Source organism: Dendrobates tinctorius, unplaced genomic scaffold (assembly GCF_039654945.1).
Source record: "Dendrobates tinctorius isolate UK_male_01 unplaced genomic scaffold, ASM3965494v1 ptg000051l, whole genome shotgun sequence".
Lineage (NCBI taxonomy): Eukaryota > Metazoa > Chordata > Amphibia > Anura > Dendrobatidae > Dendrobates > Dendrobates tinctorius.
Genome location: NW_027361719.1, coordinates 13,408,544 through 13,433,341, shown reverse-complemented (window position 1 = coordinate 13,433,341; position 24,798 = coordinate 13,408,544). Strand labels below are relative to the sequence as shown.

The 24,798-nt window shown below is 44.3% G+C and overlaps 1 protein-coding gene across 3 annotated transcripts in view; it reads left to right on the top strand.

The window, feature by feature from the left end:
* Positions 1-24,798, top strand: part of ARHGEF25 (Rho guanine nucleotide exchange factor 25) — a 482,441-nt gene that overhangs the window by 383,873 nt on the left and 73,770 nt on the right. For all 3 annotated transcript variants that reach the window (XM_073576807.1, XM_073576806.1, XM_073576808.1), the window contains one exon: positions 2,148-2,246. In XM_073576807.1, coding sequence (XP_073432908.1) covers positions 2,148-2,246 — 99 coding nt within the window. The remainder of the gene's footprint in view (positions 1-2,147; positions 2,247-24,798) is intronic.

Genomic DNA, 24,798 nt, shown 5'->3' with positions numbered 1-24,798 from the left:
TATGCATGCTACGTACTGTATTCTTATCAATAGCAACATCAAAATATACAGTGGCATGTAAAAGTTTGGGCACCCCTGATCAAAATTACTTTTATTGTGGACAGGTAAGCAAGTTGAAGATGAAATGATCACTAAAAGGCCTAAAGTTAAAGATGACACATTTCCTTTCCTTGCCATCTGAACCTATCATTCACTCTGAAAAACAGATTACATTTATATCAGTCAAAACAGGATGGCCTGCCAGCTCACTGATGTATCATATTGTAGCTGGCTATTGAAGTCTGCTATTATAGAAGAGAGTGGAGAAGGGGAAAAATAGAGTGGTGCAAAACACTCACAGACCATGCTGCTGCTTCTAGTAACTGTTTTATCTCACCCCAGGGTTGGATTAACAGCTACACTTCTCAGTACTGCTGGATATTGTCTGGTATTGCTACTGTTATGAATGAGTCACCGTAGGAGGCAAAAGCAGAAATACAAGCTAAGTCCAGAAAACCAGAGAAGTTGGCAACTATCAGATTGCAGACCCCTGAACCTATCAACACAACTAGCAGTAGCCGTGGGGGGTTCCTACGATGCCCTAGACCCCTCTATCACAGCCGGAGAAATACATAGGCCTAAAGAAAGAAAGGGGAAATCTAAACTGCCCCAGAGCAGACCCCAAAGCAATAGGCAGCCCCCAACATATAATGACGGAGAAGCAAGATGAAAATACTAACACAGACAGAAAGATAGACTGAGCAAAGACGGGGCCCAAAACTACCTAGATAGGAAAGGACAGGAAGGCTGCTGTCTGCAATCTGCCAAAACCCTATCAAAGACATAAGCCAACCAGCTGATATGAAAAAGGCCCTGAAGCAGCTAGGCTTCAAAAACTGAATCAGCACTCAGGTATTTTCAGAAGACAGAGCTAAATGAATTCAGCACACCCCAGCAGGGAATGGCAGAAATCCAGAAAAACAAAGCAAAAACAAAGTCAAAGCAAAAGGCCGAGCAGCAAACTTAGCTTTGGAGGAGCAGGAATTCAGACTGGTCTCCAAGGATCCCACAGAGAAATCACCCGCAGGGCAGAAGGGCGTCGGCAGCCTTATATCCAGTCCGTAACTCCACTCAGCCAGTCCTCATCATCAGCCTCAGGTGTTTGACAATCAGGCTCACTACCTTTCTTAACCAGAAGAGGGAGTTCCTCGGGCCTCAGTAATGAAGGGGAAAATGAACTCACAACATGCTACATTAGAACATGGGCAACATAGATACATGGGAGCAGGAAATCTTCATGTCTCTGTGGGCTTCCTCATAACTTTGTGGACATTGTTTGGGAGGCAACATAGCAGCTAGTCTTGACTTTGTAAATCGTACACTAATGAAAATTAAAGATAGAGCCTGAAAAGGGCAAACATACAGATAAAAGTAAAGAAATATAAAGAAATAGTATTAAGGCACTGTGTAAATACACCTGACAGCTTAGTTTGAAAAGTCACTTAAAACCACAGGTTTGCCTTAAGTAACTGGACTGTATTGCTTGGTTTATACGGATCGTAGTGACTGTTATAGTCCAAAGCTGTATTCACAATTCTGCTGGTGTCCCTGGAAACTGCCAATAAACTTTACTGTTAGTCACATTTGTAGAAAGGGGAAGAGTTATAACTTCATGGTCATACTCCTCACATCATGGGCACTGTCATTTAATGCTCTAATTTCTTCCCAGGAAACTATGACGATGATGTGAAATATATACTTTATTGAAAGATAATTGTGATTGAGAGCACATCAGTATTTTCATACAGAATATAGCTACTGTTCGCCATAACTATATTCTCTGTGAAGGCTCAGACATTGATTTGCTGGCTACATCATTGAAGTGGTTAATGTTGCAAGGCCTCAGATCATTTTCATGTCGTCAGCAGCAGAGGATGAGTGTTCTCATCATGTGGTAGACAGTGACTCGTCCATACATCGTGGAACAACAAAGCTGCTGCATACTTTTTCGTATATACCGTATGTTTTATGTCAAGGGATTTTTACACAATCCTCCAGTACCGTGTGCTGTGAAAACTAGTTGTAAACCTAAGCATACCGTGACTCATACACTTGGCACTTCTTACCGTTTAATTAATACTTTTCTCATCTCCTTTTCCTTTTCGTAGGAATGGAAAGAACATGAAAATCCTGACAAACATAACTTGCCCGACTTATCCTTCCTATGTGACTTGCTTCAAGGGGCGACCACAGAACCCAATAATAAGGTGGGTATCTCCCAGTCTAATATTGGTCTCCGTATAGCTATTGACTTCTCTACAAGCTGTTACGTTGAGACTTTGTTGTGGTACTATTGCATAGTGAAATATATTACAGTAGGTTTTTATGGTTGTGGAATACATTAACTCTATACCCGTGACTGAAGCCATAAAGCTGCGAGCTTGCCATGCCTTTATTCCCCACTTGTTCCTGACCATATACTTGCATATTTTTGCTGTCTGTAGTGATTTTTTTTGTTATTTTGATTATATCACTTTTTTTCCAAATTGTGGCCTTTTTTAGGATGCAAATGTGCCAGACATGCCTGGAGACAGATATCTGTGAAATACTCCCAACTTGTTGAATTTTTCCAGCTGTAGTGTTTGTGTCCCCATCACTTAAAGGAGTTTTCCCACGGACAAAAGTTCATTTTAATCAATAGGTCTTGGAATAATAATAATTTCTACAATTGGATGTGTTTAGAGATAATGCTCCTGTGCTGAGATGATCTTATAAATGTGCCCTGCTGTGTACTGTGTAATGTCTGTGTCTGACAGTACAGGAACATGGTCTGATCACACCACAGCCCCTGGGCAGGGGAGGAAGAAAAAGAAAATACAGATATTACAGCACGGGTTCACAGATTATTGTTTCTTTGAGGTAAACATTGTTTAAAAACAGGCAGGGAAATGCTTTATCTCACAAAAAGAATCAGCTGTGACCCCCAGCTGTAATGTCTGTATACTCTTTTGCTTCCGCCCTGCCCAGAAGCTGGTATATCTGACCTGTTCCTGCAGGGTGAGACAGACATTACACAGTACACAGCAGGGGCACATTTATAGGATTATCTCAGCACAGGAACATTTTTTTAAACACATCCAATTGTGGAAGTTATTATTCCCAGAAAATTAACTTTAAAATTAATTTTGTTCATGGGAAAACCCCTTTAAGTAGAATCTGTCACTAGCTTTTTGCTGCCAAATCTGAGAGCAAGAAAACGTAGGGGGGAGAGGCACTGATTTCAGTGATATGTCACTTGCTGGCCTGCTTGTTTTGATAAAATCGGTGTTTTATCAGAAGGAATCAGTAGATCAGGGGTGGGCAATTAATTTTTCCAAGGGGCCACTAGAGAAACAGTGACTGTTGTGGAGGGCCAAACCAGTAAGCTGAAATTAATTATGCTCAATATTAATATTAACATATTAATTATAATTACAATTAATATAAAATAATATCACTTAATATTTAAAAATTAAGTATGCTGGCATCCTCCTATATACCACAAGAGCCCCCTCACAGCACTCCCAATACACAGTATGAGCCCCCATACAGCCCCATAAATACAGTATGAGCGTTCACATAGCCCCTCTATATGCAGTATGAGCCCCTACATAGCCTCCATAGTCTCCGGTTCACTCCCCATACAGCAGACGTGATGTAATAATGTCTCCCAAATTCATGAGCTCTATATATCGCGCCCCCACCACTGATTGGCAACGTTCTGCCCAGGAGATTATCAGTAGAGGACCAGTTGTCTCGTGCCAAGTAGTCCTCCTGCTCTGTGTAACTTCACCCTTCACCACTGATTGACAGTTTTCTGCCTATGCACAGTGTACACAGAAATCTGCCAGTGGGGGGCAGGTTTATACAGAACTCCACAATCAGAGAACTGGCAGATAAAACAGTGATTTTATCCAGTCATCTCTGGAAACAAGGTCTCTGATCCTGCATTATTGTGCTCTCAGATGGGGTGGCAAAAGTCTGGTGACAGATTCCAATTTAAGTCCAAAGCTCAGATCAGGGGCGGAAACATTTGCCACATTCAAATATAGAAATTAGGCATAGAACTTTAATCTTCAAAAACCAAGCAGAAGCATCAAGTAGTTAATAACAACATGTTTCTTTCTAAAATCTGTCATTTGCGTTCAGCTTTAGGAATCTACAAATCAGAACAAAGATCGCAAAATTGGAGAAAATACATTTCAAATTCTATTGAACCAGACGATGATTTAGGTTCAACCTGTGAGATGTCTAGTAACTTTTATCACGGCCCTCAATCGTATCGTTATAAGGGGGCAGTGCTGGTGTCTCTCACTGCTTCTAGCGCCACTCTCAAGCGAATCGTCATAATTTCGCTTCTGTCACTCACTGCTGCTATCCCTGGCTCCTGCTGATGATTTGCTTGAAAGGGGTGCCAGAAGCAGTGAGTGGCACCAGCGCTGCCCTCTGATGACAGTATATTTGAGGGCGGTGCTAGAAACTGTGGGAACGTGGTGATGTCACTCACTGCTTTTATCTCTGCCCCCTGCCATGGTCTTTCACAGACGTGGCGGAGATAGAAGCCGAGTGCCGGCGCTGCACTCACCTCTTCCACAACGTCTATCACCTAGGATCCATTACGCCTCCACAGGGGGCGACGATGCAAGAAACTAGTGGGTAACTGCAGCACACATGTGGCGTCATGTTCCAGGAGGGGCGATGGATGATGCAGAACAGTGAGTGCAGCCCCAGCCTCCTGTCATGTCACGTTGAAGACTCCTCACGGCACAATGCTGGTATCTCTGACCTCCACAACACAAACAGGTTGCAAAGAAACTACATAACTGTTAAAATTATGGAAGAGACATTTTTTTTCCTAATTTCCAGACATAGCTGCTGTAGTTCTGATGCTGCCAATATTACCAAATTGAGAGTTAAGGCCCCGTCTCACATAGCAAGATCGCTAGCGAGATCGCTAATGCGTCACTGATTTTGTGATCTCGCTACATGTGACACGCAGCAGTGACCGGCCCCCCCGCTGGATATCGCTGATCGTGCTCAAATGTCCTGGGCCATTTTTTCGTCGTCAGCGTCCCGCTGGCCAGCACGCATCGCTGTGTTTGATCGCTGGATCGTTGCTGTGTCGCTGAAGAGATCTGCCTGTTTGGCAGCTTACTAGTGATCACTTAGCGACGCACCAGCGATCCCTACCAGGTCGTATCGTTGTCGGGATCACTGGTGCGTTGCTAAGTGAAATGATTCGACGGTCTGAAAACCAAAGTGGCCACCATTTTTAATATTTCCTTTTATACATAAAAATGTGCAGAGATTTATGGATATACGCAATCATAAATGTGATTTAAGGTTAGTTTTGCTGATTGTGTGACCATAGCCCAGATTCTGGCCAAGTTTACTTTTATTATAAGGCTGGTAATACTTTGGTTTATTTGACTTACTTTATGTTTGTGGTTATGACATGTGTTAAGAAGCTGTTACACCGCCATAGGTGGTGATCTCATTATTTGTACAGTTTAGGTAAATTGCTTATTTTAAGCTACAAACTAAAAATGTTAAAATATTTTTCTCCTTTTTTTTTTTATAATGAAAGTTTAGAAAAGTAAGCGATATCCAATGTAAATGCAGGAAAGAAGCTTTCAGTTCCTGTTAAGGTGGTGAAACTGCCGGGGTTGACATAATGGTAATCTAGTGCTTTCCTTAAGCTGCGACCGCGGTGCAGTTCTTTGCAACAATCTTGATAAAACCACAACGTTTTTACTTGATTTTAGAAAATCACAGAAAACTGTGTATTTGTCGACCATAGGCCAAAATGCGCAAGACATACTGTAGTAATAAGAAAAAATAAAAATGTAGTTGACCTAGCTGACATTAAAACGTATTAAAAATATATACGGTACGTCTTTTTCTCCATTATTCTCACTTACATAGCAGTACATTTCAATACATCTAAAACGTGTGTGTGTGTGTGTGTGTGTGTGTGTATATATATATATATATATATATATATATATATATATATATATATATATTTATATATTTATTAATTTGGTGGGATTTTTTTACTCCTCTAGACAAACCCACACACTGTCTGTGGTGAACAAAGGAGAACGCTATAACACACCTCAAGTATTTCCTGTCTGCACCAGAAAATACTAGTTGAGAGGAGAATTATACAAAAAATATACTTTAAAAAAAAAAAAAAAAAAAAAAAAAAAACCTATGCAAATGAAGATGGACCCATTGCATACGTTTATAGTATGTGTGGAACGTCAGATCAGTCCTCCATAGACCTTTCATAAGATGGCACACACTTACATACATTTTTATTTCTTTTAACGTGTGCATCCGACACAGACATCATATATTTTGAAATTTGCAATTGTGGACCCAGCCTTATTAGTTACATCTAGTTAAAGAAACATTGTACTGCGATTCATGCATTGATCTTAATTCATTAATTTTAAAACCCCCAAGGATTGCAATCTGCTATAAGTTTCAGATTTTTGTTAAGAGTGTCTCTCCCAGTAATACAGGCTGGATGTGAGCTTTGTGTATATGCATGGTGCTGATGCCTTTAGTAACTCACATATCCCCACAGCTTTTAGCCTACACTTATTTCCTTTTTATTTGCTTTCCTCATTGTCTGCAACCCTTTTGCTCTGTGTCCCGTCTCCATGCTGTGGAGCCAGAGCTGATATTTCTAAGGCCACGTGCACACGTTCACTATTTGGTCATTATTTTACACCAGTACTTGCAAGTCTCAACCAGGGGTGGCTGAAAATTTTAGAAGTGGTGACGTATTTCTATTCTATTTTTCCTCTGATTGTTCCACTCCTCCTGGTTTTGGCTTACAAATACTGATGTAAAATACTGACCAAATACTGAATGTTAATGTGGCCTTACTCTGAGAAGAGGGCAGGGGAAAGCAGAGAGAGCTCTTACAATTGAGCCTTAGGTCTGATGGATTTGTAAAATTTTTACAAAATTATAAGATAAAGGAGACACCTTTCAGCAGCAAAATAGCAGACTATTTTAATGAAGACTAATTAGAAAGTAGTTTAACTTTGCATTTAGGAAGCAAACAAACAATAAAGACAAATAATTCTGTGTGAAGGTGTACATACCCTTTAAGGATAACTTGTTGGCACAAACTTGCGTGTTAGGCCAGAGTCACACTAAACGTGTGAAAAATCAGTTTGCGTCTCCGTGCCGAGAGTCGCACGAGTGTAAGGGTACCGTTACACGTAGGTGACGCACCAACGATTCCGACAACGATACGATCTGGCTAAGATCGTTTGTGCATCGCTAGTAAGCAGTCATACAGGCCGATCTTCATAACGACGCATCAGCGATCAGCGATGTCACTAACGACCACAGCGATCGTTGGTACCGTGTCACACACTGTCTATAATAGCGATTCAGACTTTGTATAGGCGTCCTTCAGCGCTATCTATACGAGTTCGGAGTCGCCAACGAGGTCGCTCGTCGTTGATAAGGGGCGTCAAGCACAGCGATGCATGCTGGTCAGCGTGACGTCAGCGATCAAAAAATGATCCTGAACGTTCGCGCACGATCAGCGACATCGCAGCAGGGAGCCGGTCGTTTCCGTGTGTCACACTTAGCGAGATCGCTAGCGATGTCGCTGATGCGTCACAAAATCGTTGTCGCTTCAGTGATATCGCTAGCGATCTCGCGGTGTGTAACGGGGGCTTTATGCGAGTACTATTTGATTTTTCACACCTAGCATCCGTTTTACATCCAAATGCAGTGCGATTGCTATCTGATTGCAATGCGATTTTAACATGAGCTTTTACATAGCGCAATTCTCTGTCATTTGCACATTGTTTTCAAAGGAAATATTCTTCTAAACACACACATATATATGTGTATATATATATATATATATATATATATATATATATATATATATTAGATAGAATAAAAGCCGGCAATTCATGTGCCGGGTACAGTAAAATCGCAGAGTGACAGGTTAGAATAGAAAAGATATATACACATAGAATACATATATATGGTATATGGGGACCCTACGTCATTTTTTTAGGGGGTCCCCCATTTTAATAGTCAGTAAATGCTAAGTATACAGCTTTGAGCTGATATTAATAGCCTGGGAAGCTCCATGTGTATTCCCTCTTCCTAGGCTATAAACATCAGCCCCCAGCCGTCAGCTTTCTCTCTGCTGGTTAAGAAAATTAACTGGGAGCCCACACCATTTTTTTTCAGAAAAATAATCTTTTAATAATTAAATACATATACAGTAAGCTGTAGACACACTGTACTAATTGTATATTTCCCTGACATCTGTATAACTATCTATTGTCTTTGTATTTACTGTATGTAATCCATCTCTTCTATCCTGTCGGCTCCTGCAGTGATTTTACAGTACTCGGCAGATGAATTGCCGGCTTTTCTTCTATCTAGCTATGTAATATATATGCATATATGTATGTGTGTAACTGACATACATATCTATCTATTCTATGGTTTGTATATTCTATCTACTCTATTCTAACTTGTCACTCTGTGATTTTACTGTACACGGCACATGAATTGCCGGCTTTTACAAGGAGATCGGTGTGTAAAATTCGCACAGCACTTGTACACATTGACTTCTATTGCGAGATCCGATTTCCAATTACAATCACAGCATGATGCAAGTTTTCTCCAGTCCGATCGTGATCTGATCCAAGCTGGAAAAAAAACGCAGATGAACACACAATGGTAGAATAACATTGGTCCGAATGCAGTCCGATTTTTAATAGGATTGCATTCGTCCGATTTCATCGCAAGTGGGATTGAGCCCTTAAAGTAAAGTTATGGCCTTAATGGTGCTGTTATACATATTAAATTGATATCTTTAATGAGCTTTCGGTTCATAGGTGCAGGACTGTGGGTAAGGTCTTTGGTTACAGCCCTGGCCCCTCCGCTTACCTCTGGTCTCTGTATTACAGGTCACTGCTCTCTGAGTGACCTGCCTTCTCTTGTAAGGTTTCCGCCAGCGCTGTCCTCACCGCGGGCGGTGCTTGTGCAGATTGATCTCCTGGCAGTTTTCAGTAAAATGACGCCAGTGGCGGTACGTGCGCAAATTGAGATCTCAGCTTAATTACGTACGTTAGAGATTTAATTGAGCTGAGATTTCAATCTGCGCATGTGCCGAGGAGAGTGCCAGTACAATTTAAAATAGGAGCCAGATACATACATCAGATGCAGTCGCAAGGGCCGTGGAAAGAGCCGAAGTCCCTACCCACAGTCCCTACGCACCTAATGCTTATTGCGCCAAGGTGTCGATTTAATCTGTATAACAGCAACAATATATGGTCAGACCTTCACTTTAACATGCAAAATTGTGCCGACATGTTCTCTTTAAATAAAGCTGGAAAAAAACGTATCCTAGACCTGTAGGCACTAGGCACGCTACCTGCCTCTGTACAGCAATGTTTCCGGTGGAGACTACCTGCATTATGCAGCGTGTCATGGAACTTGCCATCAATTGTTCCAGCTCTATGTGCAATCAGAATATCGTTTCCGTGCAGGCTCCTGGTGCCATATTACAATTCTGTACAATGCTGCTGTCTAACACAGCCCCGTGCATTTACTAAATCTGATCTTCACATCATAAGAAAGTGTCACACATATAGTCCCGGGGCCCAGTACACATACCTACCTATAATCGCTGTGGCCCTTATAATAATAATCTTCTGTAGAGAGATATTGTCGAGCGTGTCTGATGAATTTACTGACTGATCAAGCAGATTGTCACAGCTGCGGATTAGGCTAATTTCACACTAGCGTCGGCCGACGGATGTCGCATTGCGTCGTGCCGACGTACCATCGCACGCTGTGAAAGTTTTGCACAACGGGGGCAGCGGATGCAGTTTTTCAACGCATCCGCTGCCCCATTGTAATGTTCAGGGAGGAGGGGGCGGAGTTTCGGCCACGCCTGCGCGGTCGAAAATGGTGGACACGACGCACCAAAAAACGTTACATGTAACGTTTTTGTGTGCGTCGCGGCCGCCAAAACACGACGTATCCGTCGCACGACGGATGCGACGTGTGGCCATACATCGCAATGCGACGCTAATGCAAGTCTATGGAGAAAAAACGAATCCTGCGGGCAACTTTGCAGGATGCGTTTTTTCACCAAAACGACGCATTGCGACGTACGTCGGCCGACGCTAGTGTGAAAGTAGCCTTACTCCTTTAACTTCTTGTAGCCAATCATATGGGCCAAATTATCTGTACATCTATGGACATTGTAAGCCATTTATCTGAGTATCAGATAATCTGACATCGTAGTTCAGTGTATTTCCCTCAAGTTTTATAAACTAGTAAAAGTTCCTCAGTCCTCCATAGACCTTTCATAAGACTTTCTTTTTCTTGCTGCAAACAAAATAGCTTTTGGCACTTGCAATCCAGAAGGCGGCCATTCCTGCACAACACATCGCTCGGCCGTGTAGTTGCTATGGAAACTTTCCTTGACAATAACGTATTGCATATTACAAACACGGTGACTGGGGCAAAATTTCGCCAGGTTCTTCAAATAGAATTTGTTTCCATTATCAATTTTTATGCTAAAAGTCAATGTTATCTAATCACAGAGTGGATACTTTTGACTTTTTCTTATAGGCAGTAGGGATGAGCAAACCCGAATGGTAATGTTCGGGGTTTCATAGCGGACACATATTGTCTTGTACCGAACCCCGAACATGGACTTCCAAGCGGAAAATCTGTGTTACTGATTGAGTCCACCAGCCTAATAAAGCTTGTTGAAAGGCTGCAGCTCAGCGAGCCATAAGGCTCTAAGGTTGTGGACACTTCCAGTCAAATCGCAGCCATGCCAAATTATAGGCATGACTCTGATTGGCTGGCGCACCACATGACTCAGCCTGTATAAATGCTGGATCGTGCTTTGCACCGCTATTTTGACACCTGGTGCCCTAACAGCCTGGTGTACAGTCCCATAAGAACCTGGTGCAGTGTGCCATACCATCCTTGGGTAGAGGGACATAACAGCCTTGTGTGGAGTGCAAAACAGCCTTGTGTGGAGTGCAAAACAGCCTTGTGTGGAGTGCAAAACAGCCTTGTGTGGAGTGCAAAACAGCCTTGTGTGGAGTGCAAAACAGCCTTGTGTGGAGTGCAAAACAGCCTTGTGTGGAGTGCAAAACAGCCTTGTGTGGAGTGCAAAACAGCCTTGTGTGGAGTGCAAAACAGCCTTGTGTGGAGTGCAAAACAGCCTTGTGTAAAGTTCCATATCAGTCTGTAAAGTGCCATAACCATAATACAGGCTGTTGTAGTGTTCCCGTAATACAGCCTGATGCAGCATTACCGTAATACAGGCCGGGTGTAGCGTGCTGGTAATGCAGGTTGGTGCAGTGTGACTGTGTAATACAGGCTGATGTGGCGTGTCCATAATAGCACCTGGGCCTGGTGCAGTGTGTCCATAATACAGGCTGTGTCCATAATGCAGTGTGTCCGTAATACATCTCTTCCACAGTCCCAGAACCTAATAGCTTCTTTCCATTCATTGATTGACAGATTCTGGCTGTTTAAGGTCATCTGTAGACAGAAATTAATATTAACTGATTTAATGACCATTTGCAGTTTCGCTGTTCCATCCGTGTGTACACATTAATCGTGGAAGAGCGCCTCATCTTCCAAACTTTTTCAAATCCAATACACTTCACAATCTTTTTAAATTCTTCCCAATATTTTTTCAAAGGCAAGTCAAGTTCTTTCTTTTTGCCATCTTGTTCTGTTTCTTGTTATCCCATATCAGAGTCATCTGCAGGAAATAAGTGTTCATTCTCTTCCACAGTCATTACATCTTGAGAGCTTTTTTCCATGTACTGGTTGACAGATTCATGCTTTTTTGGTGATCTGTAGACAGAAATTCAGAAAAGCAGGCAAAATAAACTCATTTAATGACCATCCACAGTTTCACTGTACCATCCATGTGTACGCGATAGTCATAGGAGAGGGATTTGTCTTTCAAAGTTTTTCAAATCCAATCTACTTCACAATTGTTTTAAATTCGGCCCCCAATTTTTTCACAGGTCAAGTCAAGTTCTTGCTTTCTGCCATTGTGTTCTGTTAAAGTACTCATTCCAATCACAGAGCCTATTAAGAGTCCTGTGTGGTTATTTTGACTCACTGTATCACCTTGTTGGGAATGGGTAGTTTGCATGCCTGCTGCCTTCCTTGGACGTGGTAGCCGTTTCTCAGGCTCCCCCTCCAGAATTGAACTCTGATTCTCCATTATCCGTGGTCACCATTGAAGTGAGCCTGTATGGCATGGGGGAATGGTTGGAAGGTAGAGCAGCTCGCTATGCGGGCAGATCCTTAAGCAGCAAGTGTCCAGAAAAAAAACCCTTGCATGGGAGGATGAGGTGACTGGCCTCCAGAGGATACCACGGCCACCCTGCTTTGTCACCCACTGCACCCAAGGTGACGCACAGGTTGGGTCGGGTGAGGCGCGAAGGCGTGGGGGCTAATAAGGCGCTTCTGTCAGTCTTACCACCTGCCTTTGCCACGGGGGTTCATTGACCCACCAGTGGACTGGGTCAAGTATTTGGAAAGAGGGGCTTGCCATCAGGGGCCACCATGCCTCCTGCACAAATTGTGTGTCAGGAACACCGCACTGAACTTGCTCACTGAGCCAGTGCGCGTGTCCTGAGTAAAGCGAACAGTGCTCAAAGATACCTGTGGAACGGGCAGCAGCCGTTCAGATGCGTACTTCAGAGCCGCAGGACCTGAAGCACGTGACTTCTAGGGGCGTGGCCTAAACTCCACAGAGCTAGGAGCTGCAAGATAACTCCTAGCAGGGTAACTGCGAGACAATGTTACCAGGGGGCATAGACAGGGAGAATAGTCAAGACGTAGCCAATGAGTCACACACAGAGATAGCTGCAAAGGTACAAGAGGGGCGAGCAGAGAGTAGTCTGGTCACAGGCAATGACTCATACACAGAGATAATAACGCAGTACAAAATCAACAATCAAACTCACAACGGGAAACAGAACCGGGTCAGAACCATATAAACAAGCTACAACAACAAACAGGCACACAGGGGTCAGCACACTCTGCCAAAGGCAAATGTATAACTGGCAGGGATTGAAGCTTCCCAGGGGTTTAAGAAGCTCTCCCAGAACCAGAAAGAGGCCACAATCATTAACCCCAGGTGTGCAGGTCAAAACCTGCACCGAGCTCCAGACATTAACCCCCAGGTGTGTAGCTCAAAAACCTGGACTGGGATCATGACATTGTGTAAATGTAGTGACGGCTGGGCCTGAGGCGGAAAGCGCATGTCCTACCACCACTGACGTGTGTGCCATATTACGCTGCTTCGAGTACTGGATGAGGTGTTACCATCGGAGGAAGAGCAGGAGGAGGAGCAGAGACCATTCACAGCATTATTAGGCCAGTCATCCACACATGGCTCAGAGGGTGGGTTCCTGTACCAACAGCCAGGGGACAGTTTTGGAGGATGAGGAGGAGGAAAACAATCCGTGTTCACAGCATAGTGCCACTCAAAGCAGCTTATGTGCATCACTGAAGCGTGGCTGGGGGGCAAACAGATGACATAGACAATATACTTCCCACCAAAGACAGCTTGTCATTGCCTCTGGGCAGCCTGACACGCGAGTCAATACATGTTACTGTGCCTGCACAATGATCACAGAGTTGCCCGGATTGTTATCAGTGCTGATTACTGGGTGGCCACCATGCTGGATCATCTGAACAAGGACAACGTATCATCCTTAATTCCGTGACTAGATCAGGACCGGAGAATACGGGAATACAAGCGCACACTGGTAGATGCACTACTGACGGCGTTCCCACCTGACAACAGGGGCTCAGTGGAAGTATAAGGCAGAGGGGGAGGAGGAAGTCTCCAGCGCAGCTGGGGCACTGGCACTACCTCGGAAGGGAGAGTTAGCATGGCCGAAATGTGGAAAACCTTCCTCAGCATGCCACAACATCCGGCACCATCTAATACGGTCCGAATTAGCAAGAGGCAGCATTTCAACAACATAGTGGAAAAGTACAAGCTCACAAGTCTCCACATATGCGATTTTCACACTTTGTCACGTACAGACGAGCTGCTCACCCTAATTCAATGTTCAGTTAAAAACGAGAAAAGAAGCAGGAAGGAAAGCTAGATGTCACGTGACCTTAAGATTGAAAATCTCATGTGAGTGACGCAGCCATGTGATGACTGCTGGAACCTGCAGTGCTGAAATCCTGACAGTGAGTATATTACATACTGTTAGGATTTGCATGCTACAGGGCTTCATTTTATAAGTAAAGGGCTTGTCCAGGTTGGGATGAAAGTCTGCAGTCACTATAGGTGGCTGCAGGCTTCTGAATTCTCACAGCACACGCACTGCAGACTTTTAGGATTCTCCATTGCACAAGCATGCGATTTGTATACTTCTAGCCACCTTCCGACTAAACGTGTCCAGCCTCGCTCAATTCATTTTCATTGAGTGAAGCACCGCATGCCTAGTCGGCACATGACCGCAAATCACAGTCACTAGAGAATCGTGGCAGCGTGCAGTGCGCAGTGAGCACTGTGAGAATTCAGATGACTGCAGTCACATAGAATGAATGCAGATTGATCACAAACTTAGACAACCGCTTTAATGCTTCCAACATAAAACAAATATGAGAATTAGTCCGTATCACAGAAAAACATTTACATCCAGTTACCTGATAGATGACGTTGTCTCTGGAGCCATTCTCTTTCATTTCGTCATCTTGTCCAGAGCCCATGATGAGTTTTCTCATCCACAGCTCGTCTCTGCAGACTTCCATCTTCTCTGTTCTTGTGCAGCACATCCCCACACGATGCCCTTAAAGATAGTAGTGTCATTATAATCTATAGAAAAAACGGCTTTGCGGTAAAAAACGCAGCATGCTCATTAATTTCGCGGATTTTTCCGCATTTCTGGCTATTTCTATGGGTCTGGAACCGCGCAGAAAAAAATGCATAAAAACCGCGTTTTTTGCACAAAAAACGCGCGGAAAACGCGCAGAAAAAAACCCGCGGTTTCTGGGAAGGGAGTCCAGTTTTTAAGCAGAAATTTTCTGCTACGTGTGCACATAGCCTAATTGTCATATATCCCTTAGTCTTTTCTCACCTGTGAACCCTCCGCTCATGTGTAATGTGGGCATATTAATAATTCAGAGCATAGGTCCAAGGCCAACACGATCTAGGGCTTTCGTCTAGGCAGACAGTCTGTCTCAGATTTATCACACATACCACATTTTTTACTCTTCTCCTAATCTTTACTCATTAAAAGTATGCGTTTTACATGGGTAATGTCCTCTTTAAGCAATTACATACTATCAGAGTTCTGGCTGGTTGTTAGCATCTCAGACTCATTGGAGTTTACCTCGTTGACGCTGCGCTGAAAATCACATTAACAACTCTAAAAATTACACTGCCTTTAGCACAAATAAATAGCAAAAACAGTCCTCTCCCTGGGTAGGATGAAGTAAAACGGTCTCAACAACTAGGTATTACCAGGACCTGTCAGGCTGCAGGACAGACTATCCACCATCTGGGTCTTTCTCCAGCCTTAGCACACTGCTTTTTATTAGGCCAGTAAGACCCAGACTGAAGTATTGGCGCAACCTTTCCCATTCAGGCTCTATTCGTTGCTCCTAGATCACAGACCCAAAATCCAGTCAAAATAAAAACCATCTTAGTAACACATACCTGCCACGTGTGTGTGTGTGTGTGTGTGTGTATGTGTGTGTATATACACTCACTGGCCACTTTATTAGGTACACCATGCTAGTAAGGGGTTGGACCCCCTTTTGCCTTCAGAACTGCCTCAATTCTTCGTGGCAGAGATTCAACAAGGTGCTGGAAGCATTCCTCAGAGATTTTGGACCATATTGACATGATGGCATCACACAGTTGGCGCAGATTTGTCGGCTGCACATCCCTGATGCGAATCTCCCGTTCCACCACATCCCAAAGATGCTCTATTGGATTGAGATCTGGTGACTGAGGAGGCCATTTGAGTACAGTAAACTCATTGTCATGTTCAAGAAACCAATCTGAGATGATTCGAGCTTTATGACATGGCGCATTATCCTGCTGAAAGTAGCCATCAGATGTTGGGTACATTGTGGTCATAAAGGGATGGACATGGTCAGCAACAATACTCAGGTAGGCTGTGGCGTTGCAACGATGCTCAATTGGTACCAAGGGGCCCAAAGAGTGCCCAGAAAAAATTCCCCACACCATGACACCACCACCACCAGCCTGAACCGTTGATACAAGGCAGGATGGATCCATGCTTTCATGTTGTTTACGCCAAATTCTGACCCTACCATCCGAATGTCGCAGCAGAAATCGAGACTCATCAGACCAGGCAACGTTTTTCCAATCTTCTACTGTCCAATTTCGATGAGCTTGTGCAAATTGTAGCCTCAGTTTCCTGTTCTTAGCTGAGAGGAGTGGTACCCAGTGTGGTCTTCTGCTGCTGTAGCCCATCTGCCTCAAAGTTCGACGCACTGTGCGTTCAGAGATGCTCTTCTGCCTACCTTGGTTGTAACGGGTGGCAATTTGAGTCACTGTTGCCTTTCTATCAGCTCCAACCAGTCTGCCCATTCTCCTCTGACCTCTGGCATCAACATGGCATTTCCGGCCACAGAACTGCCGCTCACTGGATTTTTTTTCTTTTTCGGACCATTCTCTGTAAACCCTAGAGATGGTTGTGCGTGAAAATCCCAGTAGATCAGCAGTTTCTGAAATTCTCAGACCAGCCCTTCTGGCACCAACAATCATGCCACGTTCAAAGGCACTCAAATCACCTTTCTTCCCCATACTGGTGCTCGGTTTGAACTGCAGGAGATTGTCTTGACCATGTCTACATGCCTAAATGCACTGAGTTGCCGCCATGTGATTGGCTGATTAGAAATTAAGTCTTAACACACAGTTGGACAGGTGTACCTAATAAAGTGGCCAGTGAGTGTATATATATATAATATATATATATATATATATATACATCTATATACACAGTGAGTAAAATAAGTATTTAAATCATTGTCGACTTTACAAGTTTTCCTACTGTGAGGTAGTGCTGTCATTCAGGGTTGGGGGACACTCGCTTGGCAGCGAATAAGTCACATCCGGCACGGGTTTTCATAAAGTAGTATAATCCATGCGGTTTATTTCAGCTTCATAAACCGTCACAGCAACAGAAAACAGCATACAGTCAGCATTGCGTCCATTACAGAGTTCAGCTCTGTTATCCTTGCCTCACAGAAATTATGCACTGTTCAATGCGCAGGCTTTCTAGCCACCAAGTTATCTTACCCACGTCAGGGTTGCCCCGTGCTGTTTCACCATGCTGCACGTTTATTCCCTTCAGGGAACTAACAGGCCCACATCGCCATTACACACAGCGTCCACCTGTGCTGTCAGACAGGAAGCCCTATGTCAGCGGGACCTTCCTCTCTGGACCAATCGGGTCCCTGCATTCACCCACATGTGACCAGACCTCAGGTACCTTATATGGTCCGTAACCACACCCACAGGTGATCACATGGCTATGACCTCACCCAAGGTCCTATTGCAGACAACCACACACAGTCTTCCCTGACACATTGTAACAGAACGTACCAGTCAGCAGTACCTCTGCTGATCATTATGATCTTTCAGTATCCTACACCTATCAGGGCAATGGAAATGTTTATACGGCTGTCCTGGGACACCCACACAGCGCCCCCTAGCGGACACAGCGGTCACTGCACCACACTACCTACAGAGAATGGAGAGGTCTGTCATTTTTATCGTAGGTACACCTCAACTGTGAGAGACAGAATCTAAAAATAAAAAGCAGAAACTCACATTGTACGATTTTTAAATAATTAAATTGTGTTTAATTGCATAAAAAAAGTATTTGATCACCTACCAACCAGCAAGAATTCTGACTGTCATAGATCAGTTAGTTTTTCTTTAAGAAGTCCTCCTACTCTGCACTCATTACCTGTATTAATTGCACCTGTTTGAACTCTGAATAAAAGACACCTGTCCACACTCTCAATCACACTCCAACATCTCCACCATGGCCAAGACCAAAGAGCTGTGTAAGGACACCAAAGAAAAAAATTGTAGACCTAAGCAAGGCTGGGATGGTCTGCAGGACAATAGGAAGCACCTTGGTGAGAAGGCAACAACTATTGGCACAATTATTACAAAATGGAAGAAACACAAGATGATTGTCAATCTTCCTGGGGCTCCATGTAGGATTTCGCCTTGTGGGGTAAGGATGTTTGTGAGAAAGGTCAGGAATCAGCCCAGAACTACACGGGAGGACCTGGTAACTGACCTGAAGAGAGCTGGGAGCACAGTCTTAAACATTACTGTTAGTAACACACTACGCCATCATTGACTCAAATCCTGCCAGGCACGCAAGATCTCTCTGTTCACGCAAGCACATGTCCAGGCCCATTTGAAGTTCGCCAATGACAATCCAGATGATCCAGAGGAGGCATGGGAGAAGGTCTTCTGGTCAGATGAGACCAAAATAAAACTTTTTGGTACCAACTACACTCGCCATGTTTGGAGGAAGAAGAAGGATGGGTACAACCCCAAGAACACCGTCACAACCTTGAAGCATGGGGTGGAAAACCTCATACTTTTGGGGTGCTTTTCTGCAAAGTGGACAGGATGACTGCACCGTATTAAAGGGAGGATGTATGAGGTCATGTATCATGACATTTTGGACAACATCCTCTTCCTCAGTAAGAGTATTGAGGAAGGGTCGTGGCTGGGTCTTCCAGTGTAACAATGACCCTAAACACAGCCAGGACAACTAAGGAGTGGCTCCGTAAGAACCATTTCAAAGTCCTGGAGTGGCCTAGCCAGTATTCCAGACCTGAACCCAATTGAAAATTTTTGGAGCAAGCTGAAACTGTGTTGCCCTGTGACAGTCCGAAACCTGACAGATCTGGAGTAGTGGGCCAAAATCCCTGCTGCAGTGTGTGCAAACTTGGTCAAGTACTACAGGAAACATCTGACCTCTGTAACTGCAAACAAAAGTTTCTGTCCTAAATATTAAATTCTGTTTTTCTATTGTATCAAACACTTATTTCATGCAATAAAATGGAAATTAATTATGTAAAAATCATACAATGGGATTTTCTGTTTTTTATTTTTAGATTCTGTCTCTCTCAGTTGAAGTGTACCTACGATAAACATTACAGACCTCTCTTTTTTTTGTAGGTGGAAAAACTTGCAAAATCAACAGTCTATGAAATACCGTATTTTTCAGATTATAAGATGCACTTTTTTTTCCTCCAAACTTAGGGAGAAAATGGGGGTGCATTTTATAATGCGGATATACCTTATCAGCGCACTGCTGCGGGTGTCCTATGCTGCTGTTACTGCGCTGTGTCCAGTGCTGCTGCTGCGCTGTGTCTGGCGGTGCTGCGGGGGCTCAGTGATCTCATCTTCTGAGATCTTGGTACTGAGATCTCCATCTACGCATGCGCCGCCCCCCCCCCCCCCCCCCCGCGGCCATTTTCCTGGAGTCCACCGCACAGGAAGCTACGGAACTGCGGGGGCTCTGGCCTTTCACAAAATGTCGGTAGCGTCCCCCGCAGCACTGCCGGACACAGAGCAGCAGCAGCACCGGACACAGTGCAGCACCGGATACTCGCAGCGGCACGCCGCAGATCAGAACACCCCCTCATCCCAGTCTGCGGCCTGCAGCAACGCTCCGCTCTTGCCTCCTCCAGCAGAGACCCTGGGACCCTGATTCACTGCAGCCACCACCCCTGGTAAGCAATAAGACGCATGGATTATAAAAAGCACCACCATTTTACTAAAAAAAAAGTTTTTTCCTATTTTTCGCCTCAAAATTTGGGGTGTGTCTTATAATCCGAAGTGTCTTATATAATCCGAATATATATATATATATATATATATATATATATAGTGTGTGTATTTCATATATGTGTTTGTGTATGTTTCTGTGTGTAACTGTGTATGTATATATGTGTTGTGTGTTCATGTGTGCAAGTATGTAAACAATGTACAATAGGATGAATAGCGTCATTACTTCCGTTACTAAAAGTGATATGACAGCTTTAATTAAGTCATTCTAAAAATGGAAACTAGCAAATGTCTCGGATCCCAATTAAAACTTCCTGCCAGTCAGTTTCCCCTTTTTATTTTTTGACAGCATGAACAGATTATGCTTTTCTTTAGCCTGATTGAATGGAGACAAACTGTGATGTGAACAGAATCTTATTATAATGAAAAGCCGTGCAGTTTATAAAAGCAGCATTTGAACTCACTTAAATGTAGATGTTCCCCCATAATCTAAAATCTCGTTGGCTACAGTGTGTACATATAACTGTGCTGAAGGAACCTTTAAAGCATTATTCCCATCTCGGACATTCATGACATATTCACATGATATGCAATAAATGTCTGATAGATGCGGCCCATCTCATCACTGTGATGGGAGCGATGGCCATGCATTTGTGGCTCTCTCCATTTCTTTTTTTTTTGAGAAGAAAATCGACATGTTCTCAACAGGCCACATCGATAAGAAATAATTATTGCCATATCCAGTGGATTAATGTAATAAATACCATAAATATCTAAGAATACACTTACAATATGTTTTATATCTTTTTCAACTAGTTTACAAGTAGATATTGTAAGGGTATATTTACACTGCATGGTCCCTAAGTGCATTCCACTCTTTTCATCATAATTATAACAAGGACTAGAGTCAGAATATGCTAAAAAAATAAATCAAAGTTTATTCATTACAACAAAAAATAACAATCACAAGATACATAATAATACATAATTATAGGTACAAATGTGATGTTATCACAATGTTGCTTCCTCCCCCTGAGGAAGCGACATCGACGCGAAACGCATGTTGGGGAACGTGGCCGTGGAGCAGACAGGACCACCAGACATAATAGGTGAACACTCTTTTTAATTACCTCTTTAATGCATAGTACGTCCAACACGAGTCTGTTGTTACCTCCTAATGGACACTGGACTATTGTCCTATTGTTTATACCTCTTTCCCTATTATAGGGATATATTGAATATGGGCACCAGATTACTTATATGTTTCTCATGATACCACAGGACTCGTAAAATACCATTTCTAGTTGTACATATTTAATTTATCATGTCGTGACCTATTCCCCGGCCTATTTTTTCATAGGGATCACATCACATTTGTACTTATAATTATGTATTATTATGTATCTTGTGATTGTTATTTTTTGTTCTAATGAATAAACTGTGATATATTTTTTAGCATATTCTGACTGTAGTGTTCCTTGTTATATACCGTATATATTAAGATGAGTCGCTTAAAATATACAGAGGGGGAAATAAGTATTTGATCCAATGCTGATTTTGTAAGTTTGCCCACTGATAGACATGAACAGTCTATAATTTTAAGGGTAGGTTAATTTTAACATTGAGAGATAGAATATCAAAAATAAAATCCAGAAAATCACATTGTATAAATTATATAAATGTATTTGCATTTTGCAGTGAGAAATAAGTATTTGATCCCCTACCAACCATTAAGAGAACTGGCTCCTACTGACCAGTTAGACGCTCCTAATCAACTCGTTACCTGCATTATAGACAGCTGTCTTACATAGTCACCTTTATAAAAGACTTCTGTCCACAGACTCAATTAATCAGTCAGACTCTAACCTCTACAACATGGGCAAGACCAAAGAGCTTTCTAAGGGTGTCATGGACATAGATCTGCACAAAGCTGGAATGGGCTACAAAACCATAAGACTCTGGGTGAGAAGGAGACAATTGTTGGTGCAATAGTAAGAAAATGGAAGAAATACAAAATGACTGTCAATTGACATCGATCTGGGTACCATACAAAATCTCACCTCGTGAGGTATCCTTGATCATAAGGAAGGTGAGAGATCAACCTAAAACTATACGGGGGGAAGTTGTTAATGATCTCAAAGCAGCTGGGACCACAGTCACCAAGAAAACCATTGGTAACACATTACGCCATAAAGGTTTAAAATCCTGCAGTGCCCACAAGGTCCCCCTGCTCAAGAAGGCACATGTGCAGGACAGTCTGAAATTTGCTAGTGAACACCTTGATGATTCTGTGAGTGATTTGGAGAAGGTGCTGTGGTCAGATGAGACAAAATTTGAGGTCTTTGGCATTACCCAAAGAACACCGTCCCCACTGTCAAGCATGGAGGTGGAAACATTATGTTTTGGGGGTGTTTCTCTGCTAAGGGCACAGGACTACTTCACCGCATCAATGGGAGAATAGATGGAGCCATATACCGTAATATCCAGAGTGACAACCTCCTTCCCTCTGCCAGGTCATTAAAAATGGGTTGTGGCTAGGTTATCCAGCAAGACAATGACCCAAAACATACAGCCAAGTCAACAATGGAGTGGCTCAAAAAAAAGCACCTTACGGTCATGGAATGACCTAGCCAGTCTCCAGACCTTAATCCCATACTAAACTTATGGAGGGAGTTGAAGCTCCGAGTTGCCAAGTGACAGCCTCAAAATCTTAATGATTTAGAGATGATCTGTAAAGAGGAGTGGAGCAAAATTCCTCCTGACATGTGCGCAAACCTCATCATCAACTACAAATGTTACCTCCTCCGACGCCTCGCGCCGTCCCGTCTGGCTTTACAGGGTCACTGCACGTCAGAGGCCCGCGCATGCGTGCTCGCCCTTCCCCGGCCGCTGGGCATCCTGGGAGCATGTGACCCGGTGGCTCCGCCCCATCATGGCGGCGCCCACTGGGTATTTCTGCTTGGCGTCTTGGAAAGTAAGACGCCTGTTTGTCTTTGTCCGTGGCGCTTGCAGTCCCTGCGCAGCGTCACCCCCCGGCTCTCAGGTCCCTGCGCACCTCCGGTGCTGCGCTCTGCTCCCTGCCCTGTCCGGTTTCTCCCTGCTATTTGTTCCTTCTCCGTTCTCCCATCCTACCTTCCTCTCCTGGTTCCCTGTTCGCCATCCTGTATTCTCCTGTGCCTGCTTCCCGCCTGTACCGCTGCCTCTGTAATTGTCTGTCTCCTGCGTATTGTGCTTCTTCCCCCTACCTTGTTCTCTGCCAGAACCCCTAGGTCCAGTGTCTCCTAATCTCCTTGTGTCCTTCTTCCATTCCAGCTATTTGCCTCGGCTCTGTCCTGTTCCTTCCCGGTTCCACAGCCTGTTTCGTCCTGCCTTGTGTCTACTCAATCCCTCGTATACCCTCCCACGCTCTGATCTGCTCTCCTGTATACCCCCCGGGTCGTCCCTTTTGTTCCGGCTGTCGTGGTTCCATCTCCCTTGGGCCTGCCCCTAACACTCCCTGTATAGGGGGTGGTCATCACCTGGTCCGCTCGCCCTCGGGGGCTCTGGAGCCACGACCCAGAGGGTCCACTCTCGGGTTTCTACCTAGAACCCTAACAGAACAAACAGGCCATGGACCCCGCTGGAGCCGCTGCAGCTTAAAAGGAGTTGCTCTTTTTGCGGGAGAATCAAACCCGTATCATGGCTTTCATGAAATCCATGGATTCTCGTCTCTCCGCGCTCCAGGCCTCCGATCCTGGGAACGCTTCCCAATTGGCTGGACTGCAGCAAGAGCTGGCACAGCAGAGAGATACCCAGACCCATATTCTCAGTTATGGCCTCTATAGATGACCGCTTACTCTCCCTGCAGTCGGCCGCCACATCTCCCGTCCCTGCTTTGGCTCCTCACCCACCGCCCCATCTAGCTAAGCCACCTCGTTACAACGGGGACCCCAAGCTGTGTCGGGGTTTCCTGAACCAGTGCCGCCTCCACTTCGAACTCCTGCCTCAGCAATATCCCACTGAGCGGGCCAAGGTGGCTTTCATTGTCTCCCATCTTGAGGGAGACGCTTTGGCATGGGTTAATCCTCTCTGGGAGTGGGATGATCCTGTGGTCTCCCAGCTAAGTACCTTTTTTGAAACGTTTCGTCGAGTGTTCGACGAGCCAGGCCGTCTGGCCTCGACCACGGAATCCTTATTCAACCTTCACCAAGGGTCCCAAACCGTGGGTCAATATGCCATCCGATTTCGGACCCTATCTTCTGATTTGGGATGGAACAATGAGGCATTAGTAGGAGCCTTCTGGCGAGGCCTCGCGGGTCGAATTAAGGATGAGTTGGCTGGACGTGATACCCCCACCGCCTTAGAGGAGCTGATTTCGCTGGCCACACGTATCGATCTACGATTCCAGGAACGTGCTCGTGAGAGGAGGCTTCCTCGTTCTTCCCCAGCCATCCGTGGACCGCCCTGTCCTCGGTCCGGGATATCCGCTTCAGCTTCTATGCCATAACCCATGCAGGTAGACCGGCTTAAGCTATATGGACAACACCGGGAGGAGAGGCGCACCCAGGGTCTCTGTTTCTACTGTGGCAGTGACTCTCATTTGGTCCATGCCTGCCCGGAACGTCCGGAAAACTCCTCCGCCTAGGTCAGGTAAGAGAGGCCTCCCTGGGTGTGTGTGATACCTCTCTACCCCTCACTCTGTCCGTCTTGTTGCACGTTGGTGGTAAACGTTTTTCTTTGGCAGCCTATGTGGATTCCGGCGCAGCAGGAAATTTTATTAGGCTCAAGGAGGTCCTTAAATTTTCGGTCCCGGTTAAGACCTTAGAGACTCCACGGATCCTCGCTTCCGTGGACGGTAAACCTCTTCAAGAGGCCGTTACCCTAGTCACCCACGAGGTAGAACTCCAGGTAGGAGCCTTGCACAAAGA